General features: G+C 40.3%; 1 protein-coding gene across 1 annotated transcript; it reads right to left on the bottom strand.

Annotated features, from left to right (window-relative positions):
* Positions 1–79: 79 nt before the first annotated feature.
* pik3ip1 (phosphoinositide-3-kinase interacting protein 1) lies at positions 80–17,383 on the bottom strand. Its single transcript, XM_017725417.2, has 6 exons — positions 17,121–17,383; positions 16,583–16,708; positions 15,333–15,449; positions 10,200–10,394; positions 9,042–9,120; positions 80–1,943 (listed from the first exon to the last, which is right to left on the bottom strand). The coding sequence occupies exons 1-6, from the start codon at positions 17,188–17,190 to the stop codon at positions 1,727–1,729; spliced, it is 804 nt and encodes a 267-aa protein (XP_017580906.1). The 5' UTR covers positions 17,191–17,383; the 3' UTR covers positions 80–1,726.
* Between the last annotated feature and the right edge of the window lie 4,274 nt (positions 17,384–21,657).

Below are 21,657 nucleotides of genomic sequence, written 5' to 3'. Positions count from 1 at the left end.
ATGTTTAGGATATAGTGATAAGTTCATTGTGCAAAAGTGTAAAGAGTTATAGAATTTACTTGAACAAAGCACACGGCACCATTTTAGAGTTTTTTTTTTTTTTTTTTTTTCCCCTCAGTCACAGCAGGAAAAATCTGCCAAACATAAAAATACAAGTTCTTTCAAAACTATATGCAGGTGTACTCTGGTTCATCAACTCAAGTGCAGAGAGAAAAAAATAGAATACAAATTCCAGGCCATAGCAAAATGAAAACCACAGTAACCAAATTACTCCCCAGTGACTGACGATCAAGACCATCCACATTTAGTTTTACGAAGGGGAAAAAATCAGCATTCCAAGATTGCAGGCTTTCCATCTTCTTTCATGGAGGATATGAAATGGATTTGTGAAAATGACAATGTTAACAGGTCCATCTATTTTTTTTTTTCCTGCTTGGATGCTGTTGATGAATGTATTATTCTTCCAGCCATGTAAAATAAAACATCCCTGGCCCGCAAATGCTTTAACTGAAGGCCATGTTCACCACCCCCAACACCCCACACCAAAAAAAATTGTGAGGATCTTTGCCGTATTTCAAAGTCGAGGACATAGAGCTGCTGCTGAGCCACAGTATATTTCTCACTGGCTTTGGTGAACAACCTGTCCTGACCCGCTTTCTTTGTGTCTCAATGACATTTCTCTGTTCACACCCACATCAACAGCACACTTACAAGCTCAGGACCATCCAGAGACTGAGATACATTCATAAGGACTACACTAAGGCCATGTCTATGGAAACCCTGGCATGAGTTTGCTCTTTGCCCTCAAACCCAAAATAAGCTCTTTCCTCGTGAATAACACTGTGTTATTTGTTGAGCGAGCCTATGAAAGCATATTAGCTATTAGACTGCTAAATGCCTCACAGCCACTCAGACACTGAGCAATATGGGTGAATAAAGGGACAAAGGCCCCTGTTTGTTCCATTCTTTCTCTCTCATTAGTAAAATGGAACAAAACAACAGCAGAACACGACAGGAAAAGAACGCAATTTCCCTCCTTTTTGTCAAACACTTGATTAATAAACACAGCTTCACTTCAAATGAGCGTGTCATGTTTGCTAATGGACTGTGATGCTTTAACCAGCGCATGAAGACTGGTGAATTACTGTGGCCTGAGAACGCAAGCGTTCTCTGTCCCAAGGTTCACACTTGCATTCATGCATTCATACACTTTCAAAAACAAAGTGCAAAAGACCTCAGTCCACAAATGCACCCTAAACCCACCCTTTTCCAAATGCCACATCAAAGCAGTACTGGGCTAAGCATGTAGTTCAAAGCATTGTTGACGCTGCTTCTGAAATATCTAAGAAGTCTGTTACCAACTACCTGTCCCACTAAGATAAAAAACATATCCGCACACTTGCAGTCTTACCCAGAATTGACTAAATTCAGAAATATGTCGGAGTAAGTCTGGACTTTTGGATGCAATTCTTCTCAAAAAAGAACCTCTGACATGCACTTTTATACATCCCCTCTTACTCATGTCTTTAGCGGTGTCTTCTTGCATCCTCCACTCCTCAGTTCAGGAGAAATGGATGTCAGCTGTTTTCTGAAAGGCTTCCCTTCTTTCTGGAAAGAACTTTAAAGACCAGGAGAGTGACAGAGTGTGTGTAATTGGAGTGTTGGTCTGAAATGCTGCACAGTCCTATAGTCACATTTCTCTCAAGCTGTCCATATGGTGTTTCTCTCAGGCTCCAGGGGTTCCCGCTGGGTTTATCAGGGGGTCTCCGCCCTCCACAGTGTCCTGAGTGGGCGTCTGCTCAGTGGGCTCAGCCGTTATAACGATGGTGTTCTCGTCCACCAGCTCGCACGTAGGGTTGGCGAAGGCAGAGAGGGGGAGAGTGATGCGGTGCATCTCGCGCTCATACACGCGCTGCTCGTGCTGCTTCTTCAGGTCTCGACCCCTGCCGAGGACAAGACAAACTCGAGTCAACAACCGACAGAAACACATTTCTTATATCTGTGGGGTCAGTGAGGCACATCTACTGATCTATATGCAAAAGCAGTTTTATTTTCCTTAATATGATTGTAAAATGTCTGAGGACGTTCTTTAGAAGCACTGATCATTCACATTAAACATGAAAATGAGCATCTGTGCCCTGTGCACTTTTGCACCCAAACGGGCAAAATACATAAAACTATAGTCTTACCATCGAGTGCATTTTTGGACTGTTTTTAAACTCTTTTCATTTTTGTGTAAAAACACTTAAATCAGTTGGAAAATGCCCCCATATGGTGTATTACAAGCAAATCTTGGACATGAGCACAAACTTTCAATGGTACATCAAAAACAACTATCTAAGATTACAGATGTATCTTTCTGAAAATTGTGTTTCTCTTGTAATTCTTTCTCACACTTTTCATTTCAACACAAAAGCGCTTAAATCAGCTGGAATATGTTTCCACTTGGTGTATTATATTCAATAGACTTCAAATTCTTTTTGGAAATTAATTCTATCACATTTCACTGGCACACAAACACCATCACTACCTAATATTGAATAATATATCACTGCTAAATGTTGCTGCAAAGCACATGCCATCCAAATCGATATGAAAATCACTTTGCACCAATACAGCTGAAATATGTAAGACATATAGTCTTACGTTCGTGTGCATTTTTAGAACATTCTTCAATTTCCTCAATTCCCATAAAAACAGACTTAAAAGGTCTCCACATGATGTATTATGTGCAATATACTGGAAATTGTTCTCAAAATGATATTTCACTGGTCCACCAAAAGTGTCACTATCTAAGGTTATAGGCTTCTCTTTATGAAAATACAGTATTATTTTCACTGAAATGAGTGTAAAACGTCCCAGCCCTGTCTGCAGAAGCACTAATCAATAAAATGGAGCATTAAAATCTCTTTGCATTTTTGCACCAAAACCCAAAAATATGTAACACTATAGTCTTACTTTCATGTGCATTTCTGGACTGTTCCTGAATTTCCTTCATTTTCATGCAAAAACACAAATCTGTAGGGAAATGTCTCCACATGATGTGTTATGTCTAAAATATTACAAATTCCAATGGAAATGGAAACTTTCACATCCAAACTGTCACTATCTAAAGCTGGAGGATAACCTTTCTGAAAATATTGTTTTATTTTCATATAAATCACTGGAAAATGTCACAGGACGGTTTGCTGAAACACCACTAAAATGACTAAAATAGCAAATATATGTATAGCTATAGTCATGCCATCATGCACATTTTGGACCTTTTTAAAAGCCTTTTCACTGAAAACACGGCAGGTGCATCACAGTGGGTTGAACATTGGAACTGACACAGGCCCCTCAAAAGGCCTTGACTATAAGTGTGCTAAGTAATTAGTGGGATAGCAAAATGAACACTGGCAAAATGAACAATGTGACACTGAACTGTATATTCATCTTAGAGCCATACAGTCTCTACCAATACTGCAACCACACGTTGAAGGTGTGGCCGGAACTAGTAAATACGGCATTTCAGTACATCAGTACACAGAAACTCATTTTTTCATTATATTGTAGTTCTCCTGTTCCTGTTCCTTATTCAACACAGCTTGGAAGTCGCTGTTATTCCTCACTCAAAGAAGTGGAAAAAGTGCAGATTCTAAGTAGAGTATCTGTAAATAGGAAATATTTATTTTGTAACATTTTGTAGTTTTTTTTATCGTTCTCGATATAATGTCTTCCGCAAGGTGTAGTTTTAAATATTGGCAGCACTTTTGTCATCTTCATATATTTGTAGTGTTCATTGCCATTCGTTTTTTTTATCTATATTACATCTATCCATCCATCAAAAACTCCTTATAATATATTTGCATTTTTGATTTATCAAGGACCACATCTCTCTCCTCTTCTGGTATAATTTACTTTAAATTAAGTGAGCATCAAATTAGGTAGAGGAGTTTCAAATGAGTTACAGGACTCGTTTCATGTAGGTTTCAAGCACCTAAAGTTGCATTAAAGTTTCCCTGCACCAAGACAGCCTAAGGCTTGAAAGAACAAGAAAAAAAAAACTTAATGAGAACATTAGCAGCACACTAATTTAACTCTAGCTACTTTACTACTTTAGTTTCTTAGTCTATGAACTCAAACAGCTCAATTTGTTTAACTGCAGTCAGGAGGCAGCATTCAAGTAAATTCAAGGGGACTTAAATTACATAATCGAGTTATTCAACACTCTCTCTGCAGCTGGGTCTCATTTTGCTCTTGAAATCTTTCTGCAGATTCTCTAAATGAAAGGAACAAGCTCTGGTTCCTCTTTAGGAAAAGCCTCATTTATGAGAATCTCTTTAGAAAAAGGCTGGTATTATATTTAGAAACCCTACCGGGTGCAGTAAGGAGCTCCAGGATAAGACTGACTTGGCTGATGTTGCGCGTATTTTTAGTCTGGACTATTAATCTGCAGCAGTGTGGAGAGGCTGTACTGGGCCAATGCAGAACCAAAGCTCAACCTGTGCTGCTGGCTCACACGCTGACATGGACAGGATGGATAGCCTTCATTCTCAGGGTTTATAAGAGGCAGTTGGGCTGATGATGGGGTGCGGACAGACAGACGCTTGCGGCGGGACATGATGACACGCTGCTCTCCTCTTTCTCTCTCCTCAATCTTTCCTCTTTTCCTAGTCTATCTGTTCATCTTTCTGCTCTGTCCGTATGAGCCTCCTCTCTCTCTTCCGGCTCAGCTGTGTGGAACAAGCCTGCAGCGCGTTATGCAACCATCCCGCCTCTCTACATGTCTGTCTCTCTGCAGTGGGCTCTGTATTACCAACGCAATGAGCTTCAACTCGTTCACCCACCCTGTGCGCTCATCAGAGCAAAAGCCACGCTCTGAAAGAAACTCAATTCAGCATAAGAACTTTAAACCAAGAAAACTGCTGAAGAAATGTATTTGTTGCACTGCAGGAATGCAAGATTATTCCAGCATTTTTCACCTTAATCTCTCAATGCTGCACCAATTACCACAAGGCTTTAGTAATAGCTACAAATAATTTCTTGTTAAAAATAAAGATTATTATTATCACCCCTGACCTCACACAGTGCACCTTAGACTTTCTATGCTATCTTCAGGTTATATGTTTTTAGCTAAGGTTTGGCAATATGAAGTGTAATAAGGTTTACTGCTGTATTTAAAAATGATACTGGTTTTCTACAATATGTCAAATTTCGATTTCACATCTTTATACAGGGTGATTCAAAAAGATTCATCTGATTTCAAAGGGCCATATTTTTACAACCGTGAGGCGCCTAGGAACCAATCACATACCAATTGAAAGAGGTGTCACAGCATTTCTGTTACCAGAAGATGGCTTCTTTCAGTCTGCGAGACGTAACCCCTGAGCAGAAAGCGTTTTGCATTCTCCACTTCAATAAGAGTGAATCCGTCATAACTGTGCAACGTGATTTTCGTCGGCGGTGAATCTCCAACAGCTCAGAGCATTCGTTGTTGGTTCCACAACACTGGGTGATCTCCAAAATAGCTTTCAAAGAGCCATGAATTCAGTAACACCCAACATGCTTGATCATGGGATGAATCTGACTGGCACTGATGTTGTCTGCACAACTGGAAGAGGTCATACTGAGCACTGAGCAAAATTACATAATAACCTTTATGCTCACTTAAACCGTTTACAACTTACTGCATTGATCTGTAATTATTTACAAGTGAAATAAATCATTTTGAAATCGGATCAATCTATTTGAATCACCCTGTATTTTAAAGGAGCTCACTCACTGGTGGTGATCAAATCAGAGCCAGAGTAAAAACCTAAGCAAGACTGTGGCTCACAGATTGCTGTAACCAAGCCCGTGCTGTGATAGGTGGGAAATCTGGCCTGCTAAGTAAGCTTTTCGTTAGCTTAACCAAAATGCTACAATCCCAAACATCACAGCACAGGTTCAATTCCAGTTGTCTGTCATTCCAACACCAGTTACTCGACTGTTCCTCTCTCAGACATTAGTTTTTTTCATCCAGATTTGTTTCAGCAGAGCACCAGTTAGTCAGAATCAAACCTGTGCTGTGATGTGTGGCACTGCTGGGGTCTGTAGCCTGCTGGATACCCAGCTCCTCTCTCCTAGGTAGCAGCAATATTTAACATTTATCAGTTGTTAAATAGAGAGTTTGACATTTATTGAGTGATGCCCTGATAATCGTGCACTCTGTTCTCTTATTTGGTGTAAGAGGCGGCTTTGAGAGACAGGATGCATGTGCAGAGTCTTGTTTGATGGGCACTTCCAGGAGTCACTGTCAAACATACTAATATAACTCAACATGTTTCAGTACTAAACCCTTTCATCTCATTTTAAAGGTGTGACTGTAAAAGCCATGTTCATAGTTTGTCAAATCAACAAGTCTTCTGTTCTTTTACTAAGTACAGGGAAAAATGTTTAAATTACTGTCAACTGTATGATATGGACACAGCAGATAGCGATTAAGCTGAAAAACACTGAAGTACCCCTTTTACACAAATGACATAAATAAGCCTCTTTGAAGCTGCATGTGTGATATAACTGCCCTGTCATGAACAGTAAGCTGCTCACCATTGTGTACTGCCTATGCTCATTAGTACTGAGCTACTTACACAAAAAGATAACAATGGCAGAGGAGGATAATCACAGCTGACACACAAGTACAAAGACACAGAGTTTCAAGGGCAGCAGCCGGGTGCCCTGCCAGGGTGTCCATTAGACACAGACAGAAAAGCGGCCCCCTTACCATTGATCCAGGACCAAATCTGTTTTCCGCTGATGTAAGCTGACCAGGTACATTTTCTATATAATAATGAAGCAAGCAGCAGATTTATATGATGAGGGCCCAGCTGACAGAAATTGACAGAAATCCCAATAAACCCCTGACTAGACTACGTGAACAGATACCTCAAATGTGAGAAGAAAGGCAAATTTTTAAGTCATTATCCCTCAGGAATGAGACTAAAAATAACCATAATTCAGTAATGGCAATTAAACGACTCTAAATCAGTTACAAAATTTTAATCCTCGTTAAACTTTAGTTTGCAAATTCTTTTGTGAAGCGGAGACAAGGGCAAGTGTCCACTGGTCATAACCCAGCATGCTGAGATAAGCCATCCATTTCTATTGATCACAACCAGCACTGCCTTTCCACTCTTAAAGGAATGGTTTAGCTTAAAATCAAATTAACACTATTTCTGACTTACCTAAGATGTAGTTGAACAGTCCAGACGTGTCTGGCATCCAAATTCTTTTCTTTAGTTTAGCACTGGAGCTACAAGGCCAACATTGGTAACAAACACAAAAGTCACCCAAATCTTTTCCATAAATACGTCCCATAAACTTCTCTCAAACCACATTTCAGATCATCACTTAGGTTAGGCATACCTGTCAGTGTTATTTAGGATACGGTGCAACCAGCTATAAAAAACAAAACTTCTGAATTCTGTGGGCACAGATTTCAGACAACAGCTAACTCCTCTACAGAGTCCGACTTCATACAGGATTAAATGTTATTTATGAATGGAAACAGCATCATGAATGTAACGTGTCATCCATGTACCTGCATAATGTGTGTGTACACGAAGATTAAAGTTCAGCACAACAGATCTGGATGTGATATAAGCAGGCTAAGAGAAGCTCTGGGACATATTTATAAATAAAATGGGTGACTTGGTGTTCGTTAGTAGTGTTGCTCCAGTCCTAAACTAAAGAAGTCAAACTGAACACCAATCATGACTTGGCTGGTTGTCTACAACTGGGGTAAGCGAAAGACTATAAATTAGATTTTTCACAAAACCATTCCTTCCATGATAATTAGACCTTGATTAGGGAGCCCTAGAGCAGCCTTATCTGTGTGCTCCAGTAATAAGTGTTATCTGGTCTCCTCCCTTCCAGTTTCCTTTTACTGCTCACAATTCAACAGACTGGAACACGAGCTTCTAAAAATAGATAAACAGACAGCTTCTTTTTGCTCTGTTTTTCTCTCAGCCTTTGAGCAGTTTCTTATGGGTCTACTGACATCAGAGAGGCAGACTTAGTGGACAGAACTGATGGTACATACGCTGAATCGGCAGTTACTGACTGGAGTCCTATCATTGGTTGATATGCAGAATCTGACAGCCACCTGTTCTGCTTCCATCAAAATCTGGTCAGCAGTGGTCATGTAGTGGTCCCAATCCATTAATGGAAAGGGTAGAGGTCAGTCGGCTACAGCCATTAATGATCAAATCTGTGTGAGACTGATATATATCGCTGCTGTCGGAACAAAACGACAAAATGGTATCCCCAAAACGGTAACTTTACAGGAGAAGGAAAAAACATACTTTACTTTTAAAGTAAGTCAATGGAAGCAAAAGTTTTCCAAGTAATTTTTTGGCTGTTTATGTTGCTCCATTCATCATGAAATTTACACACGATGTAAAGAGCAACAGGGATTTTCAAATTATGTCAAAAACTGAAAAATGGAGATACGAGGTTTTGTTCTGACAGCAGCGATATATATTTAAAGCAATTATCTACGCATACTGATATTATTTTGATATTGCCGTGCCCTATTTGTACTTGTGAGTGAATCCAGCTGATGCCTATTCTCCTGTTGCGACATTCCGTTCCTGCACGCCCTTTCACTGAAAAACACACATGCTCATGCCTTTTCCACAGTCGTCCCCTCAAGCGCTCAAAACAACACCTCCTACACAAATGCTTAAAAACACATACAGCAGCATTTCACAATACTCAAAATACCTCAGTAACAAGCTCTACTGAGCACTCAACAGTCATCAGGCTCCATGTACCCAATGTCTAAAAAAAAAATAAATAAATTATACTATACCACGTCAGCCCTAAATTACAACACGCTCCATTCTGCATGTCTCTTCATGCCCTATTTCTGTGCAAGAAAATAAGCAGTGCTTTGTCTGTGTCTGTATTCTGATTTCACGCTCTGTCTTCTGCAGAGGCCCTACTGCAACACTCTGTTTCTATTTGCAAAGCTGGTGAGGTGTGCCTTTCTTCACGCATGTTTGTGTGAGAGTACTGACCGTTTACAAAAGTAGCCCAATGTGATTCCTACTCCAAGTAGGATGATGATGCCCATCATGAAAATGGCTAGAACATAACCTAAAAAAGAGCACAGCAGCAAAGCAGAGAGCAAGTCAAGAGCAAATCATTAAAAAAGTAAAATATTCTATAAAAAATGGAAATGGAAAGTGTTGCATAGCTAAATAGCTAAACATGAATTCCTTTGATTACATGATGCCTGAGACACTGTTTTACCTTTTGAGATAAAGTTTTGATCTAAACATCTTATTAAAATCCACTGATTGGCAATAAATAGATGCAAGATGTTGTAAGACAAAACACAACCCAAAGAAAACTTTTTTCCCCAGATTTATCAACATAAACATTACATATAAACCCCAAAAGATATGTGTAGATACACTGGCTGTTTGGACAGCAAATACAATGCCTATATTTGTGTAGTGTGATGACTGAGGCCTGTTGCACTATCCTATTTAGTGGGATATAAGGTACCATTATTTAGCTACATTAGCCTTGTAGCTCCAATGCAAAACTAAAAAAGCTAACTTTAGACATTAAACCTATGTTGACTGATTGACAACATCAGTAAGAAGAAAATTCTGCAAATTGTTTTTGGACCAGAGTGATTTGAGGACACATCCTGCTCCAGTTTAGCCAAGTCCAGGTGGCCTACCTCTGCGTGTAGGCTGAACAGGCTGTGTGATAAAATTTTTTTCATGACATCAGAGAAACAAATCACTCAAAACATTTTTGTTCTGTAAGTTTCTCTAGAATTGAGCATTTCACATCCAACCACTCTTAATGACTTTCTTTACATCTTAACCATTTCACTACGTTTCCATATATGAACTGCGTGGTGTGGGGAGTGAATGGTACTGACTTTTGAAACTTTAAGAGTGTTTACACATGACATCTAACTCTTATATTTCAAAACAGTGATGAAAAAAGTGTCTTTTCCATGATACAGACCTTTATAAAAACAAGCTGGGTGTCTGAAGCCTAGACCCAGATGTAGACCACCTGGACTCAGCTAAAGTGAAGCATTCTAGCTTATTGCTCGACTTCCTTCCCCTCCATCTTTTCAATTCATTATAAAGGAGAGAGGATGGGAGACAACTTTGGAATTTCCCCACTGTCATCTCAATCACAAGACCTACCCATAGTGCCAAGGTCTTTCTTCTTCTTGGGTCCAGTCCTGACCCACTGACTGACCCCCATCACTGGCTGCACAGCTGCGCCCTCTGCCTGCGCAGGGAGGGACTTCGCCTGTTCAAACATCTCTGTCCTGGCAGAGGTGGGCACTGGGGAAGGGTCCAGCGCAGCTGCAGTCGCTGCCTCTGTCGAGCTTTCATCTGAGGGTCAAAAGATCATTTGCCTGAATACATATTCAGACAGGATTTATGAGATGTAAAATGAGTTAATATTATACATGAAGTAATGGGAATCCTTATTTTAGTAAAGAAGGCTCACTCTTCAATAGCACTGAATTACTGAGCACTGCAAACGTCTCAGCTGATTGCAAGAACTGCCCTTGAAAAACATTTACTGCTGTTCTAGACAAGGAACACTGGTATCTAAGTCACTGACCTTGAAATGTACAATTTGGTAAAACGTGTTTGTCGTCATTACTGCCTTAGGTCATGTCTTGTCTGGTCTCGGAGACAAAGCTTAGATTGAATTTCTCTGCTTAAGCAGCTTCTAAAATGGTACTGAGTCCCTCTGTGCTGTTTGGGCACAATCTATGATTTGTTAATTATTATCAACATATTAACACTTGCAATGCTGATATAACAGAAGGCTGCAATATGTTTTACACATATTATCTTTTTTGACTTTTGACTATTCATGAGCATAAACAAAGAAATGCATTCTTAATCTCTTTGTATGTTTGGGGTCAGTGTTTCATTAAAACATCAATCATTACCCTAGATTCAGTTTCTTGGCTGATGAGATTAAATTCTCCTGCTACATTGCCCCAATCATGTCTCCTACATGTTGTAGCACTGTAGACAGAGAAGCAACCCCATGTCATGATGCTCTACCCTTTATACTTCAATGCGTGTTTTGTGTTCTTGGGATTATACGAACTTTCATCTCTTATGACAAGCTGAATTATTAGCCAAGTTCCATCCAGTTCTATTTTTGTTTCGACTGATCAGAGTACACTGTTCTAAAAGAGTTATGACTGTCTACATTTTGCCATTTTCTCCTTTCAACAAAAATCAAAGTGGGAAGCCACAACATTTTATATCCATTTTACCATCTTGGCTCTAAATATGTCTCAGTATGTGCTAATGTACTAGTATTAGCAAAAAAATCTAAATAAAAAACGCAGACTTGCTTTGCTTTAAGCTTTAGCTCAGCTATAACTGCTTTTTTCACATCTCCAGCAGGAAACTTTTCCCCAAAAGTGGAACAGTTTATCGTAACATATCTCTCAACGTTAAAATTTTTATGAGGCTGAAGTCAGATTCTCAATCACCAGCTTCTTGTTCGAATTTTCTCTTTACACCTTAAATGACCCCAGAATGGCGGCTCCTGAGTTGTGAAACCGTCTAAGCATAGGCCCCATCATCAGGAGATTGCGAGTTCGATCCCTGGTGACGCTACAGCTGTCCGTAGCCGGGAGTCCAAGAGAGCACAAATGGCCTCGCTCTCTCCAGGTGGGTAGGATGGCCTCACTTCTGCTCCCATCACTCAACGCGATGCTAGTCAGTGCAGGCGTCTGTTAGCTGACGTAACAGATCTGGCGGTTGGCGATTTCCTCTGAGCGCGTTCGGCTGTCCAATGACGTTGCGTGAGTGGCAGTTCGAAAAGATGTGGCGGCTGGTTTCACAGGTCTCGGAGGAAGCCTGTGCTAGCCTTCACCCTCCCAGCGATGATAGCATCGTGTGACTGGGGGAGTCCTAACTAGCAGGTGGAATTGGAAACGACTAAATTGTGAAGAAAACTGGGTAAAAAAAAAAAAAGCCCCCAGAACGTAAATGCTGCAACATTTAAGTTTGAACATGAAAAAGAAGCTAGAGAACAAGAATCTGACTTCAGCTTCACGACTTTTTAGTGTTTGACAGTTTCTTGCTGCAGTTTAAACGTATCAGGAAACTGGAGTGCTTATAAATACAAAGAAGTCCATTCATCTCCAAATTACCAATGTTCGTCTTAAATCTTTCCCTTCTCCTTTTCTTTAGCTACCAGCTAGGTGACATTATTGGCTGCGTACAGGGTTAAAGATTGATGAATTAGCAGATACAGGCTACAATAACTCCAGCGTTTAAGACAATTTATTGTTAAAACAGTGTTAGAATGATCAGTAGAGTTTTATGTAACTGCAAAGGACGATTATTTTATTTTTACTTCACATGCAGCAACAGGGCAGTAAAAGAGCCGCATGCTGCCAACACCTGGTGTCGGTTGTTGCTGCTGCTTTTGGGTCATCATCCAACTCTTTCTGAGTGACTGGCTTATCTCTTATTTTCTTTACCATTAGTCTGAGAGTGCACTGTGAAATCTCTCATGAGGAAGCAGTCACAAGACAATTAGTAGGTCAATAAACTTTACAATTGAGGTTTAACTGAATCAAGTGTACTGACAGGAAGTTCTTTGTTATGGCGATGCAGCTTTTTTTTCCATCCCAGTGTTGTTTAAAACTGTAGGAAGCTCCTTAACTTTACCATGATTGCTACCTGTTGCATGCCATCATCTCAACCAATTGCAATATTCTATGAAACCAGGTGTGATTTGCACAAAACAACAGTCATTGCTGTGTTTGTGAATACATGCTTTTTTGCTCACATTTTTTTTTGCTTCGCATCACATGCTTTAACCACTCTGTGGTGAGGTTGAAACACCGTTGGCCTCCAACAGTGTCGTCTTTGCTCCACCCCCTCCCTTAGTCTCCACGCCTCTTTAAAAAAAGTTGTTTACCAGTTTCGCTGCATAAGACCACAATGGAGACCAGCCAGTCAGCTGCTGTCTCTATGGAGAACATGCCATTCTTGGCCAATCAGAAGTGAAGCGGGGCAAGTCTTCCTCCTTAGTCTTGCACAGCTGCTAGACAAATTTCCTTTGCATGTGAGTCTTTGTCTCTGAACCAGAGAGGCCAAAAAGGACCAAGCCTGATGTTATTGTTTAACCTGATCTGTCTTCGCAGACACAAAAGCTGAGGGCACTTAAAAAGCAGTTTCATTTCAGAAGAACCCTGACCAACTGGCCCACTAAACTCAGTAAACTCAATAAAAAGAAAAGTAAAATCTTTCTTCTTTCTAAGGGTCCTCAAATGCCTCCCTGCCTGTCCTTCTACTGATTAATCCACCATCTTGGCTTTGTTTGGTAAACCCTAATGCTCCAGCTGTAGTTGATCACCAAATAAGGGGCTGAGAGAGCACTGAGGAAAATGCTATCTGAAAGGGACGAACTGCAAACAAGTTCAGGTCCACCCAAGCCTGCTGAGCTTAGCGAAAGAGTGTTCATTCTGAGAGAAAACCTCCTGGAAACATTTAGGCTCTACTCAAAAGCTGGACATGTTTTTTAATGGTCCTGCTTGGCAGGGTTTCAGAGTATAGAGGAAACAAACAGAGGAATGGACATGCTGTGACCACTGGAGAGAACCACAGTTGGTACATGCTGTGATATGCCTGGAGACAAGTTACTTTCAAACTATCACTCAACATCTCTCAAACAAAGTTATCAATGTCAGAGATTCTGTTTAAATACCGCATATCATGGCCATTTATCTTTCTAAAATGTTGTGATTTTTTAGCTAATATGCAAAGTGCTATTTAAATGAGGACTTATTAGAATTCATTATTATGTAGGAATGCAATGATCATTCATTTTTAAACCACTAAACTGGCTGATATCTTTGCCCTATTTTTGGCTATTTCCAGTACTTTCCATTAGCCAAAACTGTATTATAAATTAGTATGTAAATGAACTAAACTGGCTTTTTACCTTCAAATGGAAAACTATTTGAACTAATTAATTAATGCCAAGTTCAGCCACGTCACCCCATTGCTGCGCTCCCTTCAGTGGCTTCCTGTAGCTGCGAGCATCAGATTTAAAACCCTAACGCTGGCCTACAAAGCCAAAAATGGACCAGCCCCTACCTACTTGATGGCAATGGTAAAATCTCGAACTGTACCACGAGTCCTTCGAGCTTCGAGTACAGCTCGGCTTGACCCGCCATCCTTCAAGGTGCATGGAAGACCAGCGTCAAGAATGTTCTCCGTACTGGCACCCAGGTGGTGGAATGATCTCCCACTGGCTGTCCGAAAAGCAGACTCTCTTGCTGTCTTCAAACGTAGACTGAAGACTCATCTTTTTACACAGCACTTGAATGAGCATTGAACTATAAGCTGCACTTATTTTATTTATTGTACTGTATCTTATTGTTATTGTATTGCATTGAATGGCACAGAGTTCTGCGTTAAACTCTGTTTCTTTTTCTCTTGGTGTCTGCAGTGACATTTGTTTCTAGCAGTATCTGAGCTCAGGTCTGTCTTTTTCTCTAAGCTATTGGTAACTAGCAAAGATACTTTCTCTAGATTGACAAAGCACTTCTTGTAAGTCGCTCTGGATAAGAGCGTTTGCTAAATGCTGTAAATGTAAATGTAATTTGATTAAAATACAATGAAAGACACAGAAATTAAGACGTAAAAAACAAACAATAAATTGGACAGTTGCCACTGAGTGTTTGAAACAAAAATGTGGTTGATTTGGGTCATAGATCCCTATTATTATTATTATTATTATTCATTTGAGGGTATTTTATTCAGCCCTTATATTAGGAGTGGTGATAAAATCAAGCTGTAATTTTACATAATTTTTTTTCACTTGTAGCTAAAAAGAAGAGACCTTGAAGACAGTGCAGATTCTGAATGTTGAACCAATACCAAGTTTGTGTTCTTCAGTATAAATTTTCTCAGAACAGAAAACGTCAGTTGTGCAAATGTAATGCAAATAGAATGTAAATATGATTCACAGTGTAACTCAGCATGTAATTAAATATGTAATTAAGTAATTACTTTTGAATAGAACAGTACAAAGAAAGTAATAAATCTTGACTTCTAAGGGTTAAGAGAATAATTAGGTATGAAGCCTGTAGGAACAGTTTCTCTGTGGACTTTACCAGCTGCTGTAGGTGTGACTGGGCCTAACAATAGCTTTCACATATGTACATACACGATCCTTCTAAATGCTGCTTGTGTATGTATGCAATCATAATGCATCTATTGACACAGGAAACATGTACTGTGGCAGAGGTAAGTGATGAACTGTGCTAAAATGGCTACCTTGGCATGAGTCAATGGCACACGCTTCTCTCTGGAGCTGCCCATCTGTTCCCAAAACATAGCACCAGGGCCCGTCCGAGCCGTCAGGGTTACGACAGAAATTATGATCCCCAACACCTGAGCAGAAAGAGACAATCTATTGAACAATACAGATTTAACGATAAAGTTTAATAAAATATGCATGTCTGACCCACATAGAGGCCAACAAGAGGAAGGGGTGTATAAATAATTCACAGAATAGCAACATAATGATACAAAAATGGTGCACAAAGATGCAAAATCCTAGATGAGAGTGTTTTTTTTTCATACTCTGATTGTATATGTGAATACGTTTGTGGCCAAGTCTGTATGCCCAGCAAAGTGCCTGCTGATGGATTACCTAAATCTGATGACTCAGCCGTTTTGCATCAGAGTATTAAAATCTTTCAACTGGGATGTTCTATTACTGCTATTAATATTAAGTGCAAACATTTAAGCTCTGTCAAAAGATTTGTACACATTTGCTCAACCATTTCTTCTGAAATCAAGGGTATTATAGGGAGTCTGTCCCCCCTTCCCTGCACTAACAGCCTCTACTCTTCTGGGAAGCGTTTACACTAGATGTTGGAAATTCACTGTGAGGATCTGATTGCATGAAGTCAGGATGGTAAGTTTTGGATCATGCCACTCCAACTCACGGTAAAGGCTTCAGATGGAGCTTCATCAATCCAGAGAACACAGTTCCACTGCTCCACAGTACAAAACTAGGGGAGGTTTACACCCCTCAAGCCAAAGCTTGGTATTGGATATGACGAGATATTCTATTTTCTGTTGGCAGTGCTTTTCTACAGAGATTATACACTCTCAGAAATAAGGTACACCCCCTTGTGTGTGTGTTCACTAGTGTGCGTGTATGTGGGTGTTTCACTGCACGGATGGGTTAAATGCAGAGGTCTAATTTCACAGTATGCAAACACAGAGACAAATGGTTCTCAATTCAATTCCATTCAAATTGGGCCTTAAAACTACTGTGGTACCTATAAGGGAACATTTACACTGTTTGTACTTGTATATCTGCACAGCACCTTTATTTCTAACAGCGTCCAAGCGCACTGCAAATGAAGGCCTGCGTCAGCAGTGGGTGCACCTTTACATGAAAGGGTTAACGCAGCTGAAGAGGAGCATCTGGACACTTTTGTGCATATTCATGACAGTTGTTAGCTTGGCCACTTTTGAGTGGAGGTTACAGTTCACCTGAGCAGGATTCTCACCTGTGTGTGAATCTGCGTGGCTCTGGACGTCATAGGTTGTGTTGTTCCAGTTCACGCAGACCTTCCCTGAAGAAGATTTCTGCTGGGTTCCTCTGTACTCCACGCCATTGGAGTCCTTTATACAGTCTGCAAAATGTCCAAACACGTGGTGAATTAACAGACAGATACAGAACAGAAAGCACACTGCCAGGGGGACAGTGAGGTGGCACGAGTTACATGTCAGCTGCAACAACAAAAACAGCGAAAGCACGGGGTTTCTAGAAGGTGTAGGTCCACAGCTGACAGAACAAGTTTTATTTTTACACAGTTTCTGAGTAAAACAGCGCGGAATTTAAACGAATAAAACGAAAAAACAGCTTGCTTTATTCAGAATGGCCTTAGTGAGGTGTTCAAACGTGAGGGAAAACAACGGACAAGCACATTCAGGCTGTAGAGAAAAAACAAAGATGCAAAACGAGAACAAACTCGAGCACTTTCTCCAAGTTTAAACGGCTCCACACTTTTTTTAAAGGCGAAGAGAGAACAAAGCGGTTCCTACCTTCGACTGGTGATGAAGAAACCACCAAAACAAGGCTGAGGAGAAAGGCTGCGTGACCCGCACTGGTCATTTTAACGCGTACAGCGTGCTGGTGAGCTACAGGCTGCAGTTCATACCGAGAGAAAGCTGCACTGACGCTGAGCCGCCGCCGCCGCCGCCGCTGTTGCTGCTGCTCTTCTCCGTGTTTTTCTGAACGTAGCAATCAGCTCCCACCGCCTCCCTGTCTCTCTCAGAGTCGAGCTCTACTCGTAAACATCGCTCTCCCCTCCCTCCTTCTCCCCGTCCTTCTCTCTCCCTCTCTACGTCAGCACAAGGCTGCACGAAGCGAGCAGATCGTTCCCAGCAGGCAGCTCGGCTGTGAGGGACTGAAACACGCTGTAATAACACGTTGTTATACGTTAGTTATAATATAGTAACTTTACCTTTCTGCTTATTGCTTTGAAAAGAAGTTTCGTCGTTTTGTGTGGGTGGGGTCGCGTGCTGGATGCACATATAGTCTTTTCATTTGAATAGGTTTCATATAAATCTGTAGGCTTATTTTTTTTCAAGATGTAAAAAGCGTGAAAGGGACGCTATAAAGGCTACATGTGTTGGGAAGGGCTGAGACAGACTCACTTCAGTAGCAACGTGAAGATTTGACTGGGTTTTCACCCAATTTATGACATTTAAAGTAGGTCCAAAAGTGCTTTTCAGCTTGTTCTCTATTTCTACCTTCCTCCCCCAACACACATTTAAAGCACCCATATCCTCATATCCTACATGAGTGAAGTGCAACAGCAACAACAAAAAAAGAATGAAAATTTCACTGAACAACAAGCCCACAACAACTTTTACAGGGGAACTCAACCATATTTCTACATTTCTGAATAATTCAGCTCTTAAGTCTGTAAACAGAGCTGTTCAGAGTGGTCTGATGTGAAGTGGTTCACTGTGGACAAACCTACAGACTCTGATTTCTACAACACACATTTTTATTTCAATTTATTTGCTAACCAACACCACCAGTGTTTGTCCCAAAACTATCAATACACAACATGTCAGACATCAAGCAGCATATTTCTAACAACCTCATGTAATAACTGCTTGAGAGGCAGCTTTTAGAGGCATTCAACTCTTCAAACATCTAACACTGTTGACAACTCTGACCCTGCAAGTTTCTCTAGATTGGAGCATTTCACATGAACCCACTCTGAACGACTTCCAATCTCAACCTAAATCATGTGGCATCTTTGAAAAATCAGTGGAGCTTCCCTTTAACTTCCATTTCTGGAAGGTTCAATCTGACTGATCACTGGGGCACCCAGGGTCAAGGAAAAAATACCCCCTTTTTCAGCAGCAAGGGATTTCAATGGCAGAGAGACCCCCTGGCTCTAAATGCTGGCCTATAGTTGAAAGCGAGACAGCAGGATCTGGAGGGTCATATGACCGTCAGCAGTGGCCATTCAGATGCTGCAGCAGCTGGATCTCTCTCCCACACACACGCAGCTTTCTCTCATTCTCTCTGTGCCAACATGATCTCAGCTCTGTTTTTGTTTGATCACCATTTCTGTCCACGGTTTAAAATCATTTCAGATAATCTGCTTACGCAGGCCATGTACATCTAGTCTTAGAAACTGATACTGGAAAGTACTCACACAGTTCAATTTCACAACATTTTTTAAATAGAGCACAGGATCAAATGATATTTAGGTTTACATGACTAAAGTTAAAGCCAAGGTAAAATCTAATTTACCATGTTAGTTCATGATCCTGAATATAATAATCATAATTTTTAATATTATAATATCACATTATTTGTTTTCGTCTACTAGCTGTAATAGAATGGGCAGTTAGTGGTGCTTTTAGCTCTCCAATGATGTTACATTATGGCTCAATCATATTGGTAGCATCATGTGACCGGGAGGATAAAAATTGGGTAGGACAAAAAAAAACAAAAACAAAAACAGACCTGAAAAATAACGTTAAAGCTACACTACATAGGTTTTGGGGATTTGGAGACCTCTCTGGTGGGAAGGTGTAATTGCATACAATGTGCAAAACATTTTGTAACGTTGGTTGTGCTTCAGACCACTTTAAGTCTGATGATTGCGAGTGTGCTGAAACAGTAATTAAAGAAAACATTTAAAGAAAAAATTTGAAGGATGTGTATTCCAAGGATGAGTGAATCATCTATTATTGTCATCTTATCTGTAGAGTATAATGTTGATTTAGCATTTCGCTGCTGTCTGAAGAAAACCTTGTGTCTCCAAAATGGCAATTTTACAGAAGAAGGAAAAAACCTACTTTACTTATTAGTGTAAGTCAATGGAATCAGACTTGTTTCCAAGTCATTTAGGGTAAGTTCTTTTAGTCCATTAATTATGAAATGTAAATATAATATGAAAGGGTAACAGACATTTTCAAATTATGTCAGGTACTGAACAATGTCAATAATGGAGATACAAGGTTTTCATCTGACAACAGCAATCTGAATTTGTGTTAAAAAAACTGTGAATTTGACCTGCCTACTCTGACTCTTAAATGATTATGTCAGGCTTTTATTATCATATGTAGCCTAACTCAGAATCAACTGCTGAATCCATCCATCCATCCATCCATGACACTCACCTCTTGTATATCTAATTCTGCTGACCCAGAAAAAGATCTGGCTTCAAAATGTCTAATTGTTTCACCATGTGGACACAAACTACCATACACTGAGCTCACTCCAGCATTGTAGAGAATGGCAGTAAATGGTCACATATAATTAGGCCAGATGGTCAGCTTCCTGTTCCACAACACTCTCCTGCCAGGCAGTACACATTCACAGCCTGGCCGGCCCCCTTCAGTCATCCTAATTAATACCACAAAGTTTCCAAAATAAAATGTTGCAGTGGTTTGGGTCTAGTGACTCTTTGTGCTGGTAACATTTTTCCTCCCAGACCCCTGGTGGTCTTTACTGTGGTGTGTGGCTCAGCTGGTTTCATTTGACTGTTCTGATATGTACTCTAAACTGAGCTCAAATTTTACAGTACCAAGAAGAACACATACAAATTTTCCACTCAGAATGTGGAAGCTGTTTGGTTATACACTGTTAAACACAGTATACACAACACTGTGCAACCACCCTTATTTATTTACATTTCAAACAGGCCATTAAGTACAAGTGAATGATTTTAAGGTGATATTTCTAAGAAGATTTGATTAGATTAGATTCACCGATCAGGTATGACCATTATGACCACCCCCTTGTTTCTATGCTTATTGTCCATTTTATCAGCTCCACTTACTATATAGGTGCACTTTGTAGTTCTACAGTTACAGACTGTAGTGCATCTGTTTCTCTGCATACTCTGTTAGCCCCCTTTTACCCTGTTCTTCAGTGATCAGGAGCCAGATGGACCCTCACAGAGCAGCTACTATTTGGGTGGTGGGTCATTCTCAGTGCTGCAGTAACACTGACGTGGTGGTGGTGTGTTAGTGTGCATTGCGCTGGTCTGAGTGGATCAGACACAGCAGTGCTGCTGGAATTTTTAAACACTTGTGTAACTGTTGGACTGAGAATAGTCCACCAACCAAAAATACCCAGCCAACAACATCCTGTGACCACTGATGTACTAGAGGATGACCAACGCAAACTGTGCAGCAGCAGAGGAGCTATCGTCTCTGACTTTATATTTACTAGGTGGACTGACGAGGTAGGAGTGTGTGCAGTGGACAGTGTTTAAGAACTCCAGCAGCACTGCTGTGTCTGATCCACTCAGACCAGTGCAACACACACTAGCACACCACCACCTCATCAGTGTTACTGCAGTGCTGAGAATGATCCACCACCCAAACAGTACCTGCCCTGAGTTTGTGATTGGATTTATTTGGATGGTGAGAAGCAGAAAATGCAACCAACCTCCAACCAACCTGGAGAATATACCCTGCAGATTTCTTTGAAAAATTGAATGCAAGTCTCCTGAAAAGATTGGAACCTGTAATAAAAGTGGACAAACTGCACATTAAACAAATACAATGATATTCAGTTGTTGAAGCTTCTGTGTAATTTTCTGTTAAATATTGTTGTCCAAAGAAATTCAAGCATCTTCAAAACAGTAACTTAACAAGAGAAGGCAAAACCTTGCTTCTCTTTTAGGGTAAGGTATATATCCCAGTAAGGTTTATTCCATTGAAAGTTGGAGCATTTCTGTTGGTTCATTCATCATAAAATGTCCACACACTGTAAAGGACAGCTACCATTTTCAAATGATGAAGAAAAATAGAAATCCCAAAAAAATGAAGATACTTTTTTTTTGGACAGCAACAATAGGTGTTTGCTTTTTTGTGATGTTAAGGGTGGGCGATATATGAAAAATCAAACTTCATGATTGGCAACGGCATTTTCATGATACACATCAATGATGCTGAACGCACTGCATGCCCAAGTTTGGGCACCCTGGTTAAATGGCATAGTTTGTTGATTTTCTAAGAGTAAATATGTGAACACATCCTCTACAGACGACACACATCTGCACGTTAATGCACATTTACTGTTTATTTGTTGAATTTACAA

Source organism: Pygocentrus nattereri, chromosome 20 (assembly GCF_015220715.1).
Source record: "Pygocentrus nattereri isolate fPygNat1 chromosome 20, fPygNat1.pri, whole genome shotgun sequence".
Lineage (NCBI taxonomy): Eukaryota > Metazoa > Chordata > Actinopteri > Characiformes > Serrasalmidae > Pygocentrus > Pygocentrus nattereri.
Note: the sequence above shows the minus strand (reverse complement) of the source record. Positions and strands in the feature narration are given on the sequence as shown.

Excerpts from the sequence above, each read along its gene's own strand:
- pik3ip1 (XM_017725417.2), bottom strand. The coding sequence starts at position 17,190 with ATGACCAGTGCGGGTCACGCAGCCTTTCTCCTCAGCCTTGTTTTGGTG. Across the intron at positions 9,121-10,199 it reads GAAAGACCTTGGCACTATGG|GTTATGTTCTAGCCATTTTC; the intron begins GTAGGTCTTGTG and ends GCTCTTTTTTAG. Across the intron at positions 1,944-9,041 it reads TTGGGCTACTTTTGTAAACG|GGGTCGAGACCTGAAGAAGC; the intron begins GTCAGTACTCTC and ends TGTCCTCGGCAG.